At 51.0% G+C, this 18866-nt stretch overlaps 3 protein-coding genes across 3 annotated transcripts; 1 reads left to right on the top strand and 2 right to left on the bottom strand.

Annotated features, from left to right (window-relative positions):
- Positions 1-164: 164 nt before the first annotated feature.
- F5891DRAFT_998441 (mitochondrial carrier domain-containing protein) lies at positions 165-1755 on the bottom strand. The gene is made up of 8 exons (XM_041378491.1): positions 1661-1755; positions 1562-1606; positions 1462-1500; positions 1286-1407; positions 1101-1234; positions 851-1037; positions 470-801; positions 165-411 (listed from the first exon to the last, which is right to left on the bottom strand). The coding sequence occupies exons 1-8, from the start codon at positions 1665-1667 to the stop codon at positions 345-347; spliced, it is 933 nt and encodes a 310-aa protein (XP_041233613.1). The 5' UTR covers positions 1668-1755; the 3' UTR covers positions 165-344.
- A 13078-nt stretch (positions 1756-14833) lies between these two features.
- On the top strand, positions 14834-15872 carry F5891DRAFT_1220942 (uncharacterized protein; the record flags this gene model as incomplete). Its single annotated transcript, XM_041369417.1, has 4 exons — positions 14834-15100; positions 15150-15217; positions 15270-15388; positions 15442-15872. The coding sequence occupies 4 exons, from the start codon at positions 14834-14836 to the stop codon at positions 15687-15689; spliced, it is 702 nt and encodes a 233-aa protein (XP_041233612.1). The 3' UTR covers positions 15690-15872.
- On the bottom strand, positions 15768-18764 carry F5891DRAFT_223627 (uncharacterized protein). Its single transcript, XM_041370983.1, has 15 exons — positions 18678-18764; positions 18437-18624; positions 18350-18386; positions 18149-18289; positions 17674-18096; positions 17508-17624; positions 17104-17457; positions 16873-17046; positions 16726-16824; positions 16555-16677; positions 16374-16494; positions 16231-16322; positions 16100-16179; positions 15924-16048; positions 15768-15872 (listed from the first exon to the last, which is right to left on the bottom strand). Exons 2-15 carry the CDS (start codon positions 18613-18615, stop codon positions 15847-15849), a joined length of 2091 nt encoding a protein of 696 aa, XP_041233611.1. The 5' UTR covers positions 18616-18624; positions 18678-18764; the 3' UTR covers positions 15768-15846.
- Positions 18765-18866: the final 102 nt, after the last annotated feature.

The raw sequence follows: 18866 nt of genomic DNA, 5'->3' as shown, positions 1-18866 counted from the left end.
TTGAAGCTTCCGACAAACTGATGAAGACGGCAGTCGGGACTTTTGTACAAAAATATGGTCTGAGATACGAGGCAGACCAGAGGTGAGAAATCGCTACCACCGTGTACACACCTACTATTCGGCACACTTCGGAGTGCTCATGACACTTTGAATGCTATATTCGATGACAGAGTTATCGGTACGCTAACGGACAGCGCACACAATATATAGATGCAGTCAACAAGACATGTCGCAATCCACATCAGAAATTTGCCAAATGTATATTATGAACACGCATTTAAGGTATCATTGCCACGGTATTGACTGTGCTGTGCAGTTTGCTCCACATGCGGTTTATAGTACTGTCATGACGAGAGTATGTTTGCAACAGTTTCGTATACTGCAAATGTAGCCATATTGACTGGAATGGCCCTGGAACGAGAACAATCACCGATAAGAATGTGTGCGCAGCGTACTGAGAACAACTTACCGCAGCATGGTCGGGCTGAGCCCGCGAAAGAAGACTCTAGCCCCACCTGTGCGATATGAATGCTGGATCGTTGATAAGGTTGTGCGATACGGGTTATCGCCTGTAGTCACTTCCGACCGCATTATGTTTCGGGCTTCTACAGCCTCGGTACTCTGCATGCGCGTCTTTACAACGTCCATAGGAAATGTCGGAAGCCAACCAAGGACACCTGCCACTCCTCCACTGACAAACAACACCCAAAGGGGTATGGATCCTTGGCTTGAGTCTGACAGCGAGGTGGAACCATCAAGTCTAGGAGAAGGAGCAGTGAGGTATCTACTCGTAGCCTCATACTTCCCGGTGGACGTCAAACCATGGTAAAGGGGCTATGAGGGCTCTTACCCCCCAAAAGTATGCACCATATCCGCAATCGCGAAAGGCTGTAGCGGTGAGACCACGAAATAATCCCTTGAGACCGTGTTCGCGATGGATACTGTATATAAGTTTGCTGACTGAGATGCTTCCCAGTCCGCTCTCTAACATGCTTTGCTGCCTGATCTTAATAAGTTCGATAGGTGCAGAAAAAAATCTGATGCGTCCATTTGGTTAGCCGCCTGCCGATTACATCTGCAATGGTAGGTGGAGCGCTTACGACATGGCGAAGCCACAGCAGGTGCCAGCAATTGCAACTTCGGTGAGCGATGGAATAGAATCATCCACCTTTTGCGCCTTAAGGAAAAACTTGTAGGACGCGAATACGAGGCCGTTCGTAAACGCACATGTTGCCTTTATTCGTCGGGTAAGCCAGGATCATAGCATTTGTGCGAGAGAAAAAACCAGAGGTGAAGCAATGCCCTTGTACAAGCCACTGAAGCGCTCCTCTCTGATGATGGTCGCGAACGCATGGGATACTGAATGGTATCTGGAGGATAGATCAGGATTTTGTAGGCGGACTTTGACTATTTCGCAGTCAGGTAATGCCGCGGCGCTACGGAATTCATGCCCAAACATACCTGTATCAAACGGATGAGCAATGAGAAGGCCGACAATTCCTGGAAAGTTCAAGCTATCAAAACCGATAGCCATTCAAGTTCATGACTGTGAATTTTCTACCTGCTGCTGTGCCTGCTATGAAGTCAGTCGTGGGGTCAAGGTCTACTGTTGCCATCGTGAGCAGGAATTGTTTCGATATCAATACGGGGCTCACAGCACCTGGCATATCAACGCGTTTGAGCAACCGCAATGTTGCAACTTGCAAGGCTTCCGGAACGAGCTATCTCGGCCGCGAAGAGGTAACCCGGATCAATATAGTTGCCGTAAGCATAGATCTAAATTTTAGACTTGGTCTCGGCTAGCTCGTTTATCTCAACTCTCACGGTGTCGAACGCCCATTGCTAACAACATGTGCGAGAATGCTTCACTTGCAAAACTCGAGTGACTCTCGTCTCGCCCATTCTGGATCCGCAAATGCCCAATATCGAGTTTCGTGATGTACTTGACTGTTGTATTTGACGAGTGAACGACCTTGGTTTACCCATCCAGATTCTGATCCATTCAGCTCTTGCAGTGGGGCCCGATGATGTATTGTTGGAAAGAAGGGAATCAGGGGACTTGGCGCGTGAGTGTCGTTTATAATTAGAGTCTTTGCCTTGAATTAATTGTTTGATTTGGTATGCTACCAGACATGGACATCGTGACTCCTGAGTTTCTCACCGAACTACAGTCGATGGTGACTGTTTTCTCGCTACCATAACGTTCAGCTCGAGAAACTGTCCCGGAGTCATTCCATATATTGTCCTTTATGTTCTCGACGTTCTCGACAAGTTCCCTGATACCTCGGATGAAGATCTCAGGTTGCTCATGCGGAAGATAAGGGATGATATATTTAAGTCTGGCTTCATCTCAAAGTTGATACCACATCCTCGTTGACGTTAGTGATCTTACAATTTGCTCACTGTCTCTAGGTCTACGATGCTCTTGTGCCTCTGCGGTCAGTATGCGAGTTTTCCTGAATCGTCTCTTCCTCACTTGTATGACAGCGACTCTACTCGATCGAAAGAGCTTGGTCAGGCATATTCCGATTCAACATACGGTGATACAGCACCGAAAACTCAATACATATACCCGGGTCTCGATATGTTCGCATGACATACTTCTGCCAATCAACTCCTGGATTTGGATACCCGTAGAACAATTTTGGATACGGCTATGGTATTCCTTCATGGGAGTGACTTCAGCTAAGGAGACATCATTTGCCATGATTCCTGGATCCCGAATGGCACGCCTTGTCAGGTTGAATGGATAGAGCGGTGTATCCGCGACTGTGTGCCTGCGTGGCAACTTGGGTAAGCAACAAAGCCTGAGTGACTAAGCTACGGTGCTATTCGGCTGCCTCCCTCGCCGGGCCCCCTACTCCAATAGTATTGAATTTGATGACTATCCTCTTTCAGCCTTCTAAACTTGTTCTGAACTTCTACTAGCGCACACATGATGCCGTGGGACCCAAGCAAGGTAACTAGCTACAAGTTGCAAGAGTCTTGTTTTTTTTCATCGGTCAGAGGTTAGGTCAACGTTGTCACGAGAATCTTCAATCCGCTCAGCTGACATCCAAGTTCAAATAGTTTTACCAGTCCGTCTATTGACAATTTGCTTCATAAACGGGCTGGTTGCGAGTCCAATATTTGAGGACCCGTATCACCGTAGTGAATCAGGTGTCGGCCCGCACTCCTAACTGCAGGTCACTATCGCCATATTAGACACCGAATCGGACACGCACAGTTCACCAGACCAATTCAGACGCACGTTCTATGTCGATTGGACATCTAATTTCCGTTCCTACTATCTTATTCCATCCCACTTGATATCGTGATGATGGAGACTTTGATCACGAGTTCCAACTATGCCGCTGGCGTCGTCGTAGCCGCAGACTAGTCGTAGTTGCCTTCCCGGATCAGGTTTCAATCCTCGGCGTTGGCTTGATTCAGAAGGCCACCTCAAGGACAATATGAAATTCATCGTTTATGGCTTTGGTAGACGGTAAGGCGTGCCTACATTTGAGGTTCACGTGTCATTTAAAGTGTATGTCCTGGCATACACCTCGCAAATCAGTCATTGTACATTGCCCTCGCACTTCTTCTGTGATCTTTCCGCATTGCTCAACGGCCTGACTCCCCGATCGACACTTGCCTTCAGTGACATGATTATTTCTCATGCAGCGCCATTTGAAATTGATGTTATTCCCTGGATAAAAGTTGAGAGAGATGATGCGCGACCGATGGGCGTATGAATTGAAGATATCATATATAGGAATTCATCTTTGATGCCCTCGTTTTTTTCCGAGGACCCAATCTTCAGAAAAATTACTCCTTCAAAAATGTATAGTCATTGATCATCAATCTGAGTTCTGTCTAGTCACTGAATCAAGTAGGAGGTCAAAAGCATTTCACACGACTCTCATGTGCAAACTTGAAACCGTACCTACAGAGGGATTGCGATTTGCAAACCCGCATAAGTAGTACAACCAAATAAATGTATGAAGAGAACCAATTAGCCTTTGGAAGGTCGCAGATACCGATTGGACATGACCTGTTGGAGTACGAGACCGAGAGATCCGAGGCCAGGGGGAGATCCGAGTCGAGAGAGTCCGAAGGATCCGAGTGATAAGGGGAGAATGGTTCGAGCGCATGCCAAAACGGACGAAGACGAGCGACGTATGACGTCGGCTCGCGTCCTAGTTTATTTTCAGTCTCTCATTCATATGTTCCAGTACCTGACCAACTTACTATAAGATTACCAGCAGTACCGCAGGTGCATCTCAGTTTTCGTTCGAGACAACTGAGATGTACGTGCCAACAAGTCCCTAGAGTTTACAACGCGTCTAATGTTAGTTATAGCTTGTCTTTGTCGTTCTAGGTAGACGCACCGTTATAGAGTTTTCGTTCGAGACAACTGAGATCTTGTCTTTGTCGTTCTAGACTCCTCGTGACCCTCTTGCTCGTCATAAACGCCTTTAGGTTATGAGCCCTGCCTCCATCATGGAATCTACGCTCCCCGGTACAAACTCCACCCTGTTCAATATCCCGAAGCTCGCAGAAGACGGCTCGAATTGGATTACTTACAAAGAACGAACGCTAACGGCTATTGGAGCCCGAGGTTTGATGCGATATACCGATGGACGCGTCTGCGAACCTATTCCCTTCGTCATCGATCCGAACACCAAGGCCGTAAAGAAGCCTGACGGTTCGACGCCAACGCAGACTGAAATAGACGAGCTTGATAAGAAGATCGACGAGTACCACCAGAAAAACTCACTCGTAAAGCAGCAGATCTTCAGCACGATCACCGATCGGCTGTTACTGCGCGTCCAGAAGCTTGGGGAGGCATCTGAGATCTGGAATGAGATTTGTCAGATTCATGAGGGTAAGACTGAACTCGTGCAAATAGACTTACGGCGTCGGTTGCAAGAGACACGCTGTGAGGAAGGAGGCGACATCAAGGGCCATTTTGTAGAGCTCATAAGGCTCCGCGAGTCGCTGGCAGGAATGGGCACGGCTATTGTCGATAACGACTTCCACACCATTATTCTAGGCTCGCTCCCGGAGTCGTACCGGCCCCTCCTATCATCCATCAGCGCAGCAGCTAGGATAACTAAAAGTCCCCTCACCTCCTACGAGCTAATCAGCATCATCACCGAAGAGTACGAGCATCGCCTACTCACCGAACGCCGTCCCACCAAGAAGGGAGCTTCAGGCTCCGCCCTATCTGCTAGAGAAGCTAAGGGGAAGGGCAGAGCATCAGCCGGCACCCCCAAAACGAATCCGGAGGTCACCTGTTTCAATTGCGACAGGAAGGGCCACTATAAAACGGACTGCTGGCGTCCGGGGGGTGGTAAAGAAGGGCAAGGCCCTAACCAGCAGAAAAGGAAGGCCGAGAAAGCACCCAAGCAGGCTGCTAACTCGGCCACACAGCCAGAAGCCCACGACGACCAGTACGCCTTCGTTACGTCAGATTTGGCGAGCGTGGCAGGCGAGCTGAACGTACCTGTCGAGAAACGAGGCGCAATCGTAGATTCGGGCGCGACCTCTCATTTTTGCCCTGATAGGGCGAAGTTCACGAACTTCGTGAGCATCCCTCCCCAAGACGTTCGCACAGCCGATGGTTCGAGCTTGAGTGCGATTGGCCGTGGAGATGTGCACCTGGAGCTACCGCTCGGTGAGAAACGCACTCTACGCACCGAAAATGGCCTTTACGCTAATTTCCACGAATCGTATCGCAGCGGCTGGCCTAGCCGTTGTAGAAACAACAATACAATGAGGAACAAGGATGCTCCTAACTGTATCTATAAAATGTTGTGAGGTCGCGCGTTACCTAGTCTGCTATTCTTGAGGAGACAAGTGCGTTCGACCCTAGGGGAAGCGAGTGCTGCGAAGATCTAGAGGTACGCGCTTCAGCGAAGCGTGAGAAAGCGCAAGTGCGCGCAAGGTACGAAGGCGCGGGAACGCGCGCGCGTATTAGCGCGAAGCGCGGGAAAGCGCGCGCGCGTAAGCGGAAATAAAAGAGACTAAGCTTAAGTGATGATATAAAGCAATATAAGAAAAGATAGATGCAAAGTGTAGACCAATAGACTTCTACTATGTACTGCTAAGTAAATAGTGGGTGATAACTAGTAAGTTCAAGGGAAAAGTAGGTAAATAATAGTATGTACTGCTGGCACTTATATAGCGCGCCTAAGCACGCTCATGCGGAGCCGAAGCGCTACCGAGTAGGTATGTAAAAATATATATGAGTGAGAAACTATGATAAAAATAAAGGTGGAACTATGCTAATAAAGGAAATGGAAATATACGCACTAGGGAGCTTGGTGGACAGTGGATGGATGCATCTGGATGGCTGGCGCTATAGGGCGCGCAAGCGCGGGAACGCGCGCGCGCGTATACATCGTGAAGCGCGGGAATGGTGCGCGGGAAAGCTGCGCGTCATATAGGAATCACTGTGGATGGTACACAGAGTGATGCTGCGAGTTGGTGCTGTATACTCCCTAGTGTAAAGCGCCATATCACACTATGAGATGCACGAGTCTCTACATCTCCCAGGGACTTTGAATTCTGAGTGTCCCCACTCAGCGCGCGTGTGGTGAGGATTTTGCGTGATAGTATGCGAGTGTGATGCCTGTATGATGCTTGGGTTGTTGGGTGATGAATGCGCGGGCATAGGAATTATCGCGTGGATGTGCGTGAAGCGCAGGAAGTTGCGCGCATGGTACGCGCGAGGCGCGAGAATGTGCGCGCGCTATGCGTGAAGGCGCGGGAATGAAGCGTAGCAATGTGGGTTGCGAGGGTGACTCTGGTGTGAATAGTGCGCCATGGGTGTGGGGTGATGATGCAAGGGTGATATGGATGTGGCACGCGAAGCATGAGCGAGACGCGCATGTACAGCGTGAAGCGCGGGAAAGCGCGCGCGCACAAGGCGCAAGAAAGCGCGTGAGTGTCGCGTGTGTTGTATTGTGCATATGATGCGAAGTGGTGCGGTCCAAGAGCGATCCAATCCAAGTCAAACCAAGTCCTGCTAGGCGCGCTAAATATTAGGTGGTAAGGTTTGAACAGTGTGAGTAAAACTATATGTGAAAATGCGAAGGAAAAAATGGTAAACTTTGCGGATGTCCTATCCGACTTGTCTTCTTCGTGCAGCTGTCGACATCTACACCTTCCTATGAGCGAGGCGCGGGAAGCGCACACGCGCGCGCATGAGGCGCATGGGCGCGGGAATATTGCGCGCATATGCGTGCGTTCTAAGGTAAAAAGAGCATGGTGCCGCGTCATGCATGCGAAGAGAAAATAATACTATTGAGCTAGGCGGACACAATCTAAGGTTGTTTTCTTGTATGTTCTTCTAGGCAATCCCTATATGCATATATATCAGTGAGTTATTAGTCCTTGGGACGGCATTATAATGAGAGAAACAAAAATGAAAGTGCGCTGGACGAAACCCAGGGTAAAATGAATGATATCCTATGAAACAACAATGTTATATGTTGTTCTTTGATGCGCGGCTGAGGCGCTTGATCCTCCTCCTTGAGCGCGTGCGAGTGCGCGTGACTAGCGCGCTTCGCGTCTCTTGCGAGCTGACGCTTTACTCAAGGTAGGGTTGGAATGAGTGAGGCTGGCGCGCTTGGGGGGGCTTGTAACTGGCAGAATGAATTCCTGCACAACGCGCTGCAGGTTGAAGGCGCGCCAATGGGAGGCGCTGCAAGGGGTGTAGGGGCGCCCTACAAGCTGATAGGATGCGCGCGATGTGCGCGCCTTGGTGCGATTTCGCGCGAATTTAATTATATTGGCCGAACACGCGAGGAACGGCCATTTCTCTGCAAATGCATTAGCGAGAGACATGTATAGTGAAGAATTAGGCGCAAATGTTGCGCCAATGGGCTGTAAGGGTGGTATATCAAGGCGCAATAGGCGCATAGGTGAAGGAGAATAGTGCGCATCAAGGCGCGCAGGAATGAAATTGACATGGTAAGCAAAAGCGCGAAGAATGTGAATAAATGCGAAGTTAAAGATGATGATAGGGGGGTTAGGCGCGTATGTATGTGTAAGGCGCGCGCCTAAGTCGCGCCTGGATGACTGATTGTAATATACCTTGTGTTGAATGAAAGAAATGCAATTTAAAAGGGGAGAAGTGATAGAAATGCGGTAGTGCGAAGACTCTGCTTGAATTATGAATGCGCAAGGCGCGGGAATGCGCGTGCGTATTGCGCGATGCGCGTAATCATGGCGCGTGAACAAGGGGTGGTGCGAAGATGAACCTAAAGTGTTTGGAAGCGTCATATAGCTCCTTAAGAGCTTTAAACATGAAAGAGACAGAAAACGCGAAATGAGACGAGGGTAAATATACAATACCTCTAGGCGCGCGCATTGCGCGTCCTCAGGCGCAATATGGTGCGCCTGAGTCGCGCCAGGGTCGCCTGAGACATGCTCTGCTTGGTGGTTGGGCAGCGTGATGCACGGATGCTTTACCGGCATGCGATAGTCACTGGAAGCAAAAAGCGCGATGTGTGCGTGATCGTGAGTGACATCTGGAATTTCCAGAGACAAACTCTGGTTGATGCAAGGTGCGACTTGAGCCTCTGATGCGATAGGAGGCTCCTCTATAGGCGCGCTAAGGCGCAATTGATGTTTAGGGTCATCCCTGACCTCTAATGATGCGAGTGGTGATAGCGGTGATGGCGATGGTGCGATTGGCGAGGTTTCTTCCGTAAGCGATGCAATAGCGAGGGGCGAGCATGTTTCTAGTGGTGCGTTAGTGTGCAATGGATGTTTAGAGTCATCCCTGACTTCTGGTGATTTGATAGTGGTAGGCGCGTGCGATGCGATAGCGATAGGCGCGCGCGATTCGAGCGATGGCGCGTTAGTGTGCAATGGATGTTTAGAGTCATCCCTGACTAGCGATGCGATTGGTGATGATGGAGATTGCGAAGGAGATGATGCTGATGGTGAAGGTGAAGAGGCGCCTGCGGTGTGCTTCTGGTTGCGCTTAGCAAGCGCGCGCTCGAGTTCGTGATCTAAAGTGGTGCATTCTGGTATGGCTTTGCATGCTGGTGCAGTTAATGGTTGAGGTGCGCGTGATTCGCGCGAAGGCGCGGGAAAGGCGCGCGCGTGAGGCGCGTGAATAGGAACTGGTGGCCTTTTGTCAAGTACAGCTTCTGAGGGTGCGCAATAGAAGAGTCCAGCTGTTGCGTTAGCGCTAATGGTCGTATCCTGCGTTGCGCGACTCGCGTGGTATTGATCTTTGTACTTAGCCACTTTAGCTTGCACTGGCACAGTTGCTGTGACTAAGGTGGCAATTGGTGCTACTATGGGCGCGCTAACTGGCGCGCTTGGCGCGGGAAAAGCGCGCGCAGGTAATAGGAACTGCGCAGCTGCGAAGACGTCCATGAATGGGTATGGGTCGTATGGGTGGTGGTCAGGGAACTTGATCATAAGGCGCAAGTGGATTTGCGCCTGAGCATCGCTAGGGATTCCTTCCATGAATAAGTGGTCGCGTTCGGCCTTTCCAATACGGTCTTCGTCCATGAGTGGCTGCATAATCTTCCTGAATGCGCGCAGGTAATTGCTTAATTCTGTGCAAGAGGGCATTGGTTTGTTAGCGTATTCGCGCGCGATGGCGCGCAAGTCCGCGAGCGCATAGCGTCTTTTACCATCCCATCCAGGATACATTACCTTCACCTCATCTAAAAAGGCGCTGTAATTATCTACTGCCGCTTCTGGCATGCCTCCCCATAGTTCTCGATCGTCGCGCTCAAGGTAGCGGATAATACCTTTAATGCGGTCGAGTCCTTGGAGTCCTGCTTCATCAGCGAGCTGCTCATAGGTGTCAATGAACTCGGCGAGGTTGTCTGTAGTGCCATCGAACTTGGGCGCATTTGCAGTGCCGCGGATGGGCATTCTATAAGGCATTGCAGTGTGAAAAAGCGCAGGCGCGCGCGAGGCGTATAACAGGTGCGCGCGTGAGGCGCAGAGGCGTGGGAACTATTGCGCGCACGCAAGGCGCGAGAATGCGTGACTAGAAAATGGTTAGCTTTTGAAATTGCAAAGAAATTGACCTTATATGTGCGAATTGTGCTAAGTGCAAAGGTGCGTGCGCGAGGTGCACAGCGTGGGAAAGCGCGCGCACAAGGCGCGAGAATGCGTGACTAGAAACTGGTTAGCTTTTGAATATGCAAAGAGATTGACCTTTATGTGTTTAAATAGTGTGAAGTGTGAAGATGCGCAAAACTAGATCTTGCTGACTGCTCCCCTCGCGGTGGGCTCCAGTTGTAGAAACAACAATACAATGAGGAACAAGGATGCTCCTAACTGTATCTATAAAATGTTGTGAGGTCGCGCGTTACCTAGTCTGCTATTCTTGAGGAGACAAGTGCGTTCGACCCTAGGGGAAGCGAGTGCTGCGAAGATCTAGAGGTACGCGCTTCAGCGAAGCGTGAGAAAGCGCAAGTGCGCGCAAGGTACGAAGGCGCGGGAACGCGCGCGCGTATTAGCGCGAAGCGCGGGAAAGCGCGCGCGCGTAAGCGGAAATAAAAGAGACTAAGCTTAAGTGATGATATAAAGCAATATAAGAAAAGATAGATGCAAAGTGTAGACCAATAGACTTCTACTATGTACTGCTAAGTAAATAGTGGGTGATAACTAGTAAGTTCAAGGGAAAAGTAGGTAAATAATAGTATGTACTGCTGGCACTTATATAGCGCGCCTAAGCACGCTCATGCGGAGCCGAAGCGCTACCGAGTAGGTATGTAAAAATATATATGAGTGAGAAACTATGATAAAAATAAAGGTGGAACTATGCTAATAAAGGAAATGGAAATATACGCACTAGGGAGCTTGGTGGACAGTGGATGGATGCATCTGGATGGCTGGCGCTATAGGGCGCGCAAGCGCGGGAACGCGCGCGCGCGTATACATCGTGAAGCGCGGGAATGGTGCGCGGGAAAGCTGCGCGTCATATAGGAATCACTGTGGATGGTACACAGAGTGATGCTGCGAGTTGGTGCTGTATACTCCCTAGTGTAAAGCGCCATATCACACTATGAGATGCACGAGTCTCTACACCGTGCTGTTCGAGGGCAGGATGTGCAAGCTCCTGTCGAAAGGGCCAGACCGGAAGGTCATTGCAGAGATCCCCCAGGTTGAAGGCCTGTATAGTGTCGCAGGAGGACAACAATGTCAGCATCATGCCAACATCGCAAAAGGGAAGCTTACCGTCAGCAGCGCCCACAAAGTACTGGGCCACGTGTCCCAGACTGCAGCCGCTGATGCAATCCGGAAGGGCCTAGTCACCGGCCTAGAACTGGATGACGCATCGAAAGCCGAATTTTGCGAAGCCTGTGTGCAAGCTAAGTCAACGAGGAAGCCCTTCCCAGAGGAAAGCATGAGCCGCGCACTTACCTATGGTGAGCTCGTGCACACTGATCTATGGGGCCCTGCCCAAACGGCAAGCATCGCCGGGTGCCTGTACTACGTCACGTTCACGGACGACTACAGCCGGCAGACTAAAGTTCAGTTCCTCAAATTGAAGAGCGAGGCACTTACAGCGTTTAAGGCCTATGAAGCCTGGTTGGCACGTCAGATGCCGGGAGTTAAGCTGCGCAAGGTCCATTCGGACAGAGGGGGAGAATATCTCAGCGCCGAGTTCGACCTGTACCTCCGTCAGCAGGGTATCGAGCGTCAGTTAACCGTCCACGACTCACCTCAGCAGAATGGCGTGGCCGAACGCCTGAACCGGACCCTCGTTGAACATGCTAGGGCCATGCTGATAGGGAGGGATCTCCCTAAGTACCTGTGGGCAGAGGCGGTCAACTATGCAACTTGGTTGAAAAACCGCTTACCATCAAGGTCGACCCCCGGCACTACGCCATACGAGCTCGTACGCAAGTCTAAGCCGGACTTGTCGCGAGCCCATGAGTTCGGGGCGAAAGTCTTCGTCCACGTGCTGGATGCTGGGAAGTTGGAGCCGAAGGCAGAGGAGGCAATCTTTGTGGGGGTAGACGCTGAAAGCAAGGGTTATAGAGTGTACTGGCCGGGGAAACGCCGTGTGTCGGTGGAGAGGAACCTCACCTTTGCACCGGCAGAGATCCTGGTGGATGCACTGGACGAGGGGGAGCCTACTGCTGTTAACGAACATAACAGCGGCAACGGTAATAATAACTCACCTCATAGCGTCCAGCCCATCACCACTACCACGCAACAGCAACCTCAACCATCTACCGCCCAGCAACCTCAACCATCTACTCCTCAGCAACCTCAACCATCTACCGAGCAGCAACCTCAACCATCTACTCCTCCAAGGACGACGAGGGCCAGACCTCCTCCGGGCTACTATGCTAGCCTGAACGAAGGCAGCAATGCAGCGGCCATAGCGATGGAGAACCTGTTGGAAGCGTCAGAGGTAGATTTATTGGATGAAGAAACTCACCTTCACCTTGCCTTGGCAGTCGCCCAACCAGAGCCCACCTTGCAACAGGCGTTAAACGGACCAGATGGAGTAGAGTGGCAGGAAGCTGTTGATTACGAGATAAGTCAGCTTGAGAAGTTGGGGACGTGGGAAGTAGTAGACTTACCTCGCGGCACTAACCTCATCCCCTGCCATTTCGTGTTGGCCACGAAACGTGGACCCGACGGTGAAAAACTCAAACTGCGGGCACGACTCGTTGCCAACGGCCAGAAGCAGCAGTTCGGTGTCGACTACTTCGACATGTTCGCGCCCACAGCCAACATGAGCACCATATGCGCTGTATTGACGATGGCGGCTCAGAACGACTGGGAAATCCACCAAGTCGACATAAAAAGTGCGTACCTCTATGCGAGTATCCAGGAGGAGATTTACATGCGCGCGCCACCCGGCTACCTCACGGAGAGTCAGCGAGGAAAAGTGTTGCGGCTGCGAAGGAGCTTACCTGGTTTGAAGCAGGCCGGTTTTGAGTGGGCTGAGGAGTTAGCAGGAGTTTTTGCGAAGATAGGTTTCGCCCGGTCCAAGGTGGACCAGGCAGTCTACTACAGACGCGCACCGGACGAGCACGTCGTCATCACCGTCTCAGTGGATGACATGGCCGTTACTGCCAACCGGACCTCCCACATCACCCGCTTCAAGTCCCAGCTCCGTAAATTCTTCGAAATCACGGACCTGGGCGAGCTAAACTGGCTGTTAGGGCTAAAGGTAATGCGAGACCGTGGCGCACGTACCTTGACACTCTCCCAGAAAGCCTATGTGGACACGATCGTCGAGCGCTTCTACATGGGAGACGCTAAGAGTGCACAGACGCCGATGGAACCTACACTCACCTTGTCCGTTGACCAGGGACCTGCCATGGTGCAGGAGATCCAGGCCATGCGCGATGTACCGTATCAGCGAGCCATTGGCTCGCTGATGTATGCAGCCACTAGCACCAGGCCGGACATAGCATTCCCTGTCGCGACATTGTCGCAATTCATGCGCAATCCTGGTAGGCCTCACTGGGAGGCCACCAAGAGGGCACTACGCTACCTTAAGGGCACGGGAGACTTCGAGCTAACGCTCGGTTCGACGGACGGAGGTCTTGAAGCCTTCGTGGATGCGGACTGGGCGTCACAACCCCACCGGCACTCTATGTCCGGGTACGTAGTCCTTTTGAACGGAGGTCCCGTTGCATGGAGTGCCCGGAAGCAACCACTGATCGCGCTATCCACGGCAGAGGCTGAGTATATCGCCCTGACCAGTGTGATACGCGAGTTACTTTACCTTAGGTTGCTCCTCGGGGAGCTATACGACCCCGTCCCCAATCCTATCCCCGTGTTCTGCGACAACCAGGCTGCCATCGCATTAGCGTCCAACGGCAAGTTCCAATCACGCACCAAACACATAGACCTTCGATACCATTTCGTCCGCTCCCACGTCAAGAACGGCACATTCAAGCTATTCTACTGCCCCTCCGAGGACAACATCGCCGATGCCTTTACAAAGGCCCTGCCGAGACCGCGACTCCAGAAGTTGCGAACGATGATGAGCGTGGCTTGCGCTCGAGGGGGAGTGTTGGAGTACGAGACCGAGAGATCCGAGGCCAGGGGGAGATCCGAGTCGAGAGAGTCCGAAGGATCCGAGTGATAAGGGGAGAATGGTTCGAGCGCGCGCCAAAACGGACGAAGACGAGCGACGTATGACGTCGGCTCGCGTCCTAGTTTATTTTCAGTCTCTCATTCATATGTTCCAGTACCTGACCAACTTACTATAAGATTACCAGCAGTACCGCAGGTGCATCTCAGTTTTCGTTCGAGACAACTGAGATGTACGTGCCAACAAGTCCCTAGAGTTTACAACGCGTCTAATGTTAGTTATAGCTTGTCTTTGTCGTTCTAGGTAGACGCACCGTTATAGAGTTTTCGTTCGAGACAACTGAGATCTTGTCTTTGTCGTTCTAGACTCCTCGTGACCCTCTTGCTCGTCATAAACGCCTTTATGACCACGGCTTGATATATCAAGAATGGCCGCTGATTCCTCTCTGGTGGTCGTTTATGGCTGAGAAAGTTGGGTGCGGCAGGCCGGGTTGCATGGCTCGGAGCTTTTTTAGAGTATTATTTGGAACAAACAGGGTTTTTAAATGAGGTGAAAGAGTTTGTAACTGGTACCACCAGATGCTGATGTTTACCAACGAATGCGACAGGGGTGTAGAGTCCTAATCAATTATGCTCCTAGTAGGTCCGACCCCGGGCCACCACTAGTGACTCCGTAATACTTCAAGCAGACGTTGTCATCACTCAACAGGAACACGCTGGCTTTCTGCTATTGGGTCTGCATATGCAGGGGAAACTATAAGACCGGCTCCCATGCGGTAGCGGGAATTTTTCATTTGTCACGAGAATGACTGATATCGCGACTGCCGAGTTTCTTAACGAATTAAGGTCCTTGTATCCTGCACAAGCCAAATATGTCGACAGTGGCTGGTACCTAGCCGCCGCAGTAGCATTCAGCTCGAGTAACCGCCCTGAAGCCGTCTCATGTGTCTTCCGCCATGCTCTCGAGGATCTTGAAAAACTCCCTGACACCTCAGATGAAGATCGCAGGTTGCTCGTGCGGAAGATGAGGGAGGGTATCTTCAAATCTGCCTTGCTCTCAGGTTTCGCCAAAGTTAATATGCCTTACTCGTTGAAGTTTAATGATCTTACAATCTTTGAAGGTTATCTACGCTCTCATTTCGTTGTATGAAGCCACCCCCGAAGAGTTTCGAGATACCGAGCCTATGCGGTCAGTGTGCAAGTTATCCTGAATCCCCTCCTCCTGACTTGTCGTGCGATAGCGACTTCACTCGATCGAAAGAGGAAGTTGCTGCTTCTGGTCAGGGATACTTTGATTTACAATATGGTGATACCGCAGCGGAAATTCAGCTCTTGCTTCGGTCCATATATCCAGACCTCGGTATGTTTCAAAAGAGAGATACCTTTGAATCAGCTCCTGAGTTCGATCACTAGAACATGTCATAATGACACTCGGGTACGGGTATGTGTACTCCTTCTTGGAAGTGATCTCATCCAAGGAGACGTCATTCGCCATCATTTCTGCATTGATTGCAACCGACATGCTCAGTCCGGTTGAACGGCAGCTCACTTGCGCTGTTCGCAATGGTGCAACAGTTGAGGAGGTCAGAGGTGTACGGGAAATTGCACTGAGAATTGCGATGGCGGCGGGCGTCTTGAAACATGAAGTTCCTAATATTTGATACGGATCGAGTGAATAGACGTGTATATAGATCACACGCGCTGGTTAGACATGGGCAGTTCTCACCGATGGTGCTACAGCTCGATTCACCATTTGATACACGTAATTGTAGTTGCTCAGAATTTATAAGACAGACCATAATCGCTGGCACCTATTCCTCATTCTTGTAGTTCGACGTAATTTTCTGTGGGGCACGGTCAGCCCATCTTGAGACATACAACGAGTAAGAACATACCAGGGAACATTCCGATATCGCCCTGTGGGTTCTTGCCTTGCCACCACCCTTCACCAACTGCCTCGATTTCAACAATCCTGTCACCCACAAGGAATGATATTTCATTGTCCTCGGTAGCTTCATAGCTGAAAAGAAAAGGGGTTAGACCGTAAAGTCACTTTAAGAAACGGGCCTACTCGTAAAGAGCTACTGCTACAATGCCCTCGTCGGCAGCAGAGACCTCAGGTTCAGGTTCGGGAGCAGGCGGCGCTGCCGGCTATTTTTGTATGAGAACCAAAGTATGTCATTCAACATTGGATTTACTCACAGCTGGCGGTGGTGGCGGCGGCGGCGGCGGCGGTGGTGGTGGAGGAGGAAGAGCATCTTCTTCAGATTGCTCCACAATTTCCACATAATTTGCTATGGTGCACTTGGTATACACCCGGTAAACTGTACAAATGAAACACTCACCAGGGAACAACCCGCTCTTCTCGCCGCCTTGGCTAACACCACTCCACCAACCTTCATCAATCTGTTCGATCTGCTCAATAAGTTCACCTTCCTCCAAGTTCATTTCATTATCTTCCGTAGCCTAGCATGGAAAACAAGATTCGTCAGATTTGTAAAGAACAAGATAGATTCAATCATTAACCTCGTATTCATACAGCACCACGGCACAGAGACCCTGGCCCGCAGGAGCGGGCTCTGGCTCTGGCTCTACACTCAGCGCCTGCATCTGGGCTACAGGTGGCGGAGGTGATGGCGGCGGTGGCGGCTGTAGATATTATGAGTACTGGATCACTTGAAATCATTTTATGCTCACTCCCGCTTCCTCTTCTTCCAACTCGATGGGCGCAGATGCAAATGGTGGTGGTGGTGGTGGTGGTGGTGGTGGTGGAGGTGGCGGCGGCGGCGGCGGCGGCTGTAAATCGAATAAGTACTGAAGCACTTGATATCCTTTGATACTTACTCCCGTTTCCTCTTCTTCCAAGGGTGCAGGTGCAAATGGTGGTGGTGGTGGTGGTGGCGGCGGCGGCGGCGGCGGAGCAGCCTCCTCCTCTACTACTTCCGGCTCTGGTTCTGGCTCGGGAGGCGGAGGCGGCACAAATCGCGGACGTGTCGAAGTAGGGGGAGCCGGTGGGGGCTGCAGTAGCAAAATGTTAAACATATGAGCTTTCTCGCCAATATCAACAAGTCTCACAGGAATCGCAAATTCTGCCCGAGGCTCAGGCTCTGTAGCACTTACTAATGCAGCCCCAGTCGCACCGATAACTGCACCACCTATAGCTGCAGAAGCAACTTTGGCACCAAACCTTCCCTGTGTCTGACTGCTACTTGAGCCTGTAGATGCGGGGCTTTGCCACGAAGCCTGTTTACTTCGTTGCTCATCTAGCTTTGCTTGATTCTTCGCTAGAAGTTGGCGTTCGCTCCAGGGAATTTTCTTTGGTCCACCAGCAATACCTTGCGGTGGAGGAGCTTGCTGCTGTTGCTCGAATTGTGCAAACGGATTTTTCAGCCTACCCGGTGTGAGTTTGACCGGGGTCCACGCGGTACCCTGATATACACATCATAAGAGAACACAGCTGTGGATAACGACACGCTTACTACTGGGGCAATACGATCTTCTTCTGCAGGTTTGACGGGAGCGCTGGAGGAAAGGACGGCAGGCGAGGTAGTAGGAGCTACAGGAGTAGAGCGTGCAGTAGTCGTGCCAGCATAAGACTGCAGATGCACGGTTAACCATGATTTGATATAAAAATCCGAGGCTTACAGAAAAAGCAGGCCTTGAAGCGCTGGGTATGGCCGGCGGACGTGACGCAGCAGGCGGAGGCGGCAAAGGCGCCGATACAGAAGGCACTTCTTCTTCCCAAGCATCAGCGGGGGCTTTCCCTGTACCAGCAGGTCGTACAGAAGCAGCGCTACCAACAACAGGGCGCGGCGCAGTGGGTATCGCAGGCTTAGAGAACGACGATGTCGTAACCGGTCTCGATGCTGAAGGCGCGGACGATGAAACATTCCTCGATGGGGGCTGCGCGTTGCGCATGGCAGTGATATCGGGGCGCCCAACAGGCGTGTAGCTCGTACCTACAGGGGCGATCGGTTCGAACTTACGCGCCTGCTCGTTGTGCGCTGAGTACTTTGCCCCAGATGCAGCCTCGACACGCTTCATTATGAGCGCAGGGGCAACATCGGACTGCAGGAACACTAAGATTATTGATATACGATTATTCAGACGCAGTACGGACCTCGTTGCGAGCACTGATCACAACATGAGAACCGCGAAGAAACTTTGCAACAGCGCTGGAATGAGTGTGGAATAGACCCTTCTTGGCTTCGGGTACACCATCTCCACACCAGTTGATTTGTACAAACTTGGCCAGTTTACTCTGAAGGAGACAAGATCGACTCATCAGGATTATGCCGAAGTGGACATGATGAAAGCATACATTAGGATCTATGACACGTGCGAACGCATACTGCATTCTGCATATAGATCAGAAGGGAAACTGAATGAAGAGACGATGTGCCCATACCGTCCATCTGAGAATTCCTCTTCTAGTTCCTGAAGCCCACCATTGCCAGTGGCCTGCACTTTGAGGTCATTTCCACCCTTGTCGTATGTGTATATTACCCAATCTATATTTCTGCCAGCAACGACATTTTGGTATGCCTCGCTGATCTCTTTGCTAGATAAGTTGACCTGCAAGGACATTGGAGCTGACTGAACAAATGAAGATTGAGCATCACCTAACACACTGACGCGAAAGATCTTACCACTAGTATACTGATCAATGCAGCTCTTCAACCGTGAAGCTTTGAAGGACCAGTTTGCGATGAATTGGTGATGAAGGGACGTTTCAGGTTTCTGGGTTTGTCCCGATTCAGCTCACCGGCAGTGACCCGCAGTTGATTTCCTGGCACGTGACCGAGACGCGTCTATGGTGATCATAAAATATCTTTATC

Source organism: Suillus fuscotomentosus (genome assembly GCF_016647785.1).
Source record: "Suillus fuscotomentosus strain FC203 chromosome Unknown F5891scaffold_2, whole genome shotgun sequence".
Lineage (NCBI taxonomy): Eukaryota > Fungi > Basidiomycota > Agaricomycetes > Boletales > Suillaceae > Suillus > Suillus fuscotomentosus.
The sequence above is the reverse complement of the archived record's forward strand: the minus strand, read 5'-3'. Positions and strand labels throughout refer to the sequence as shown.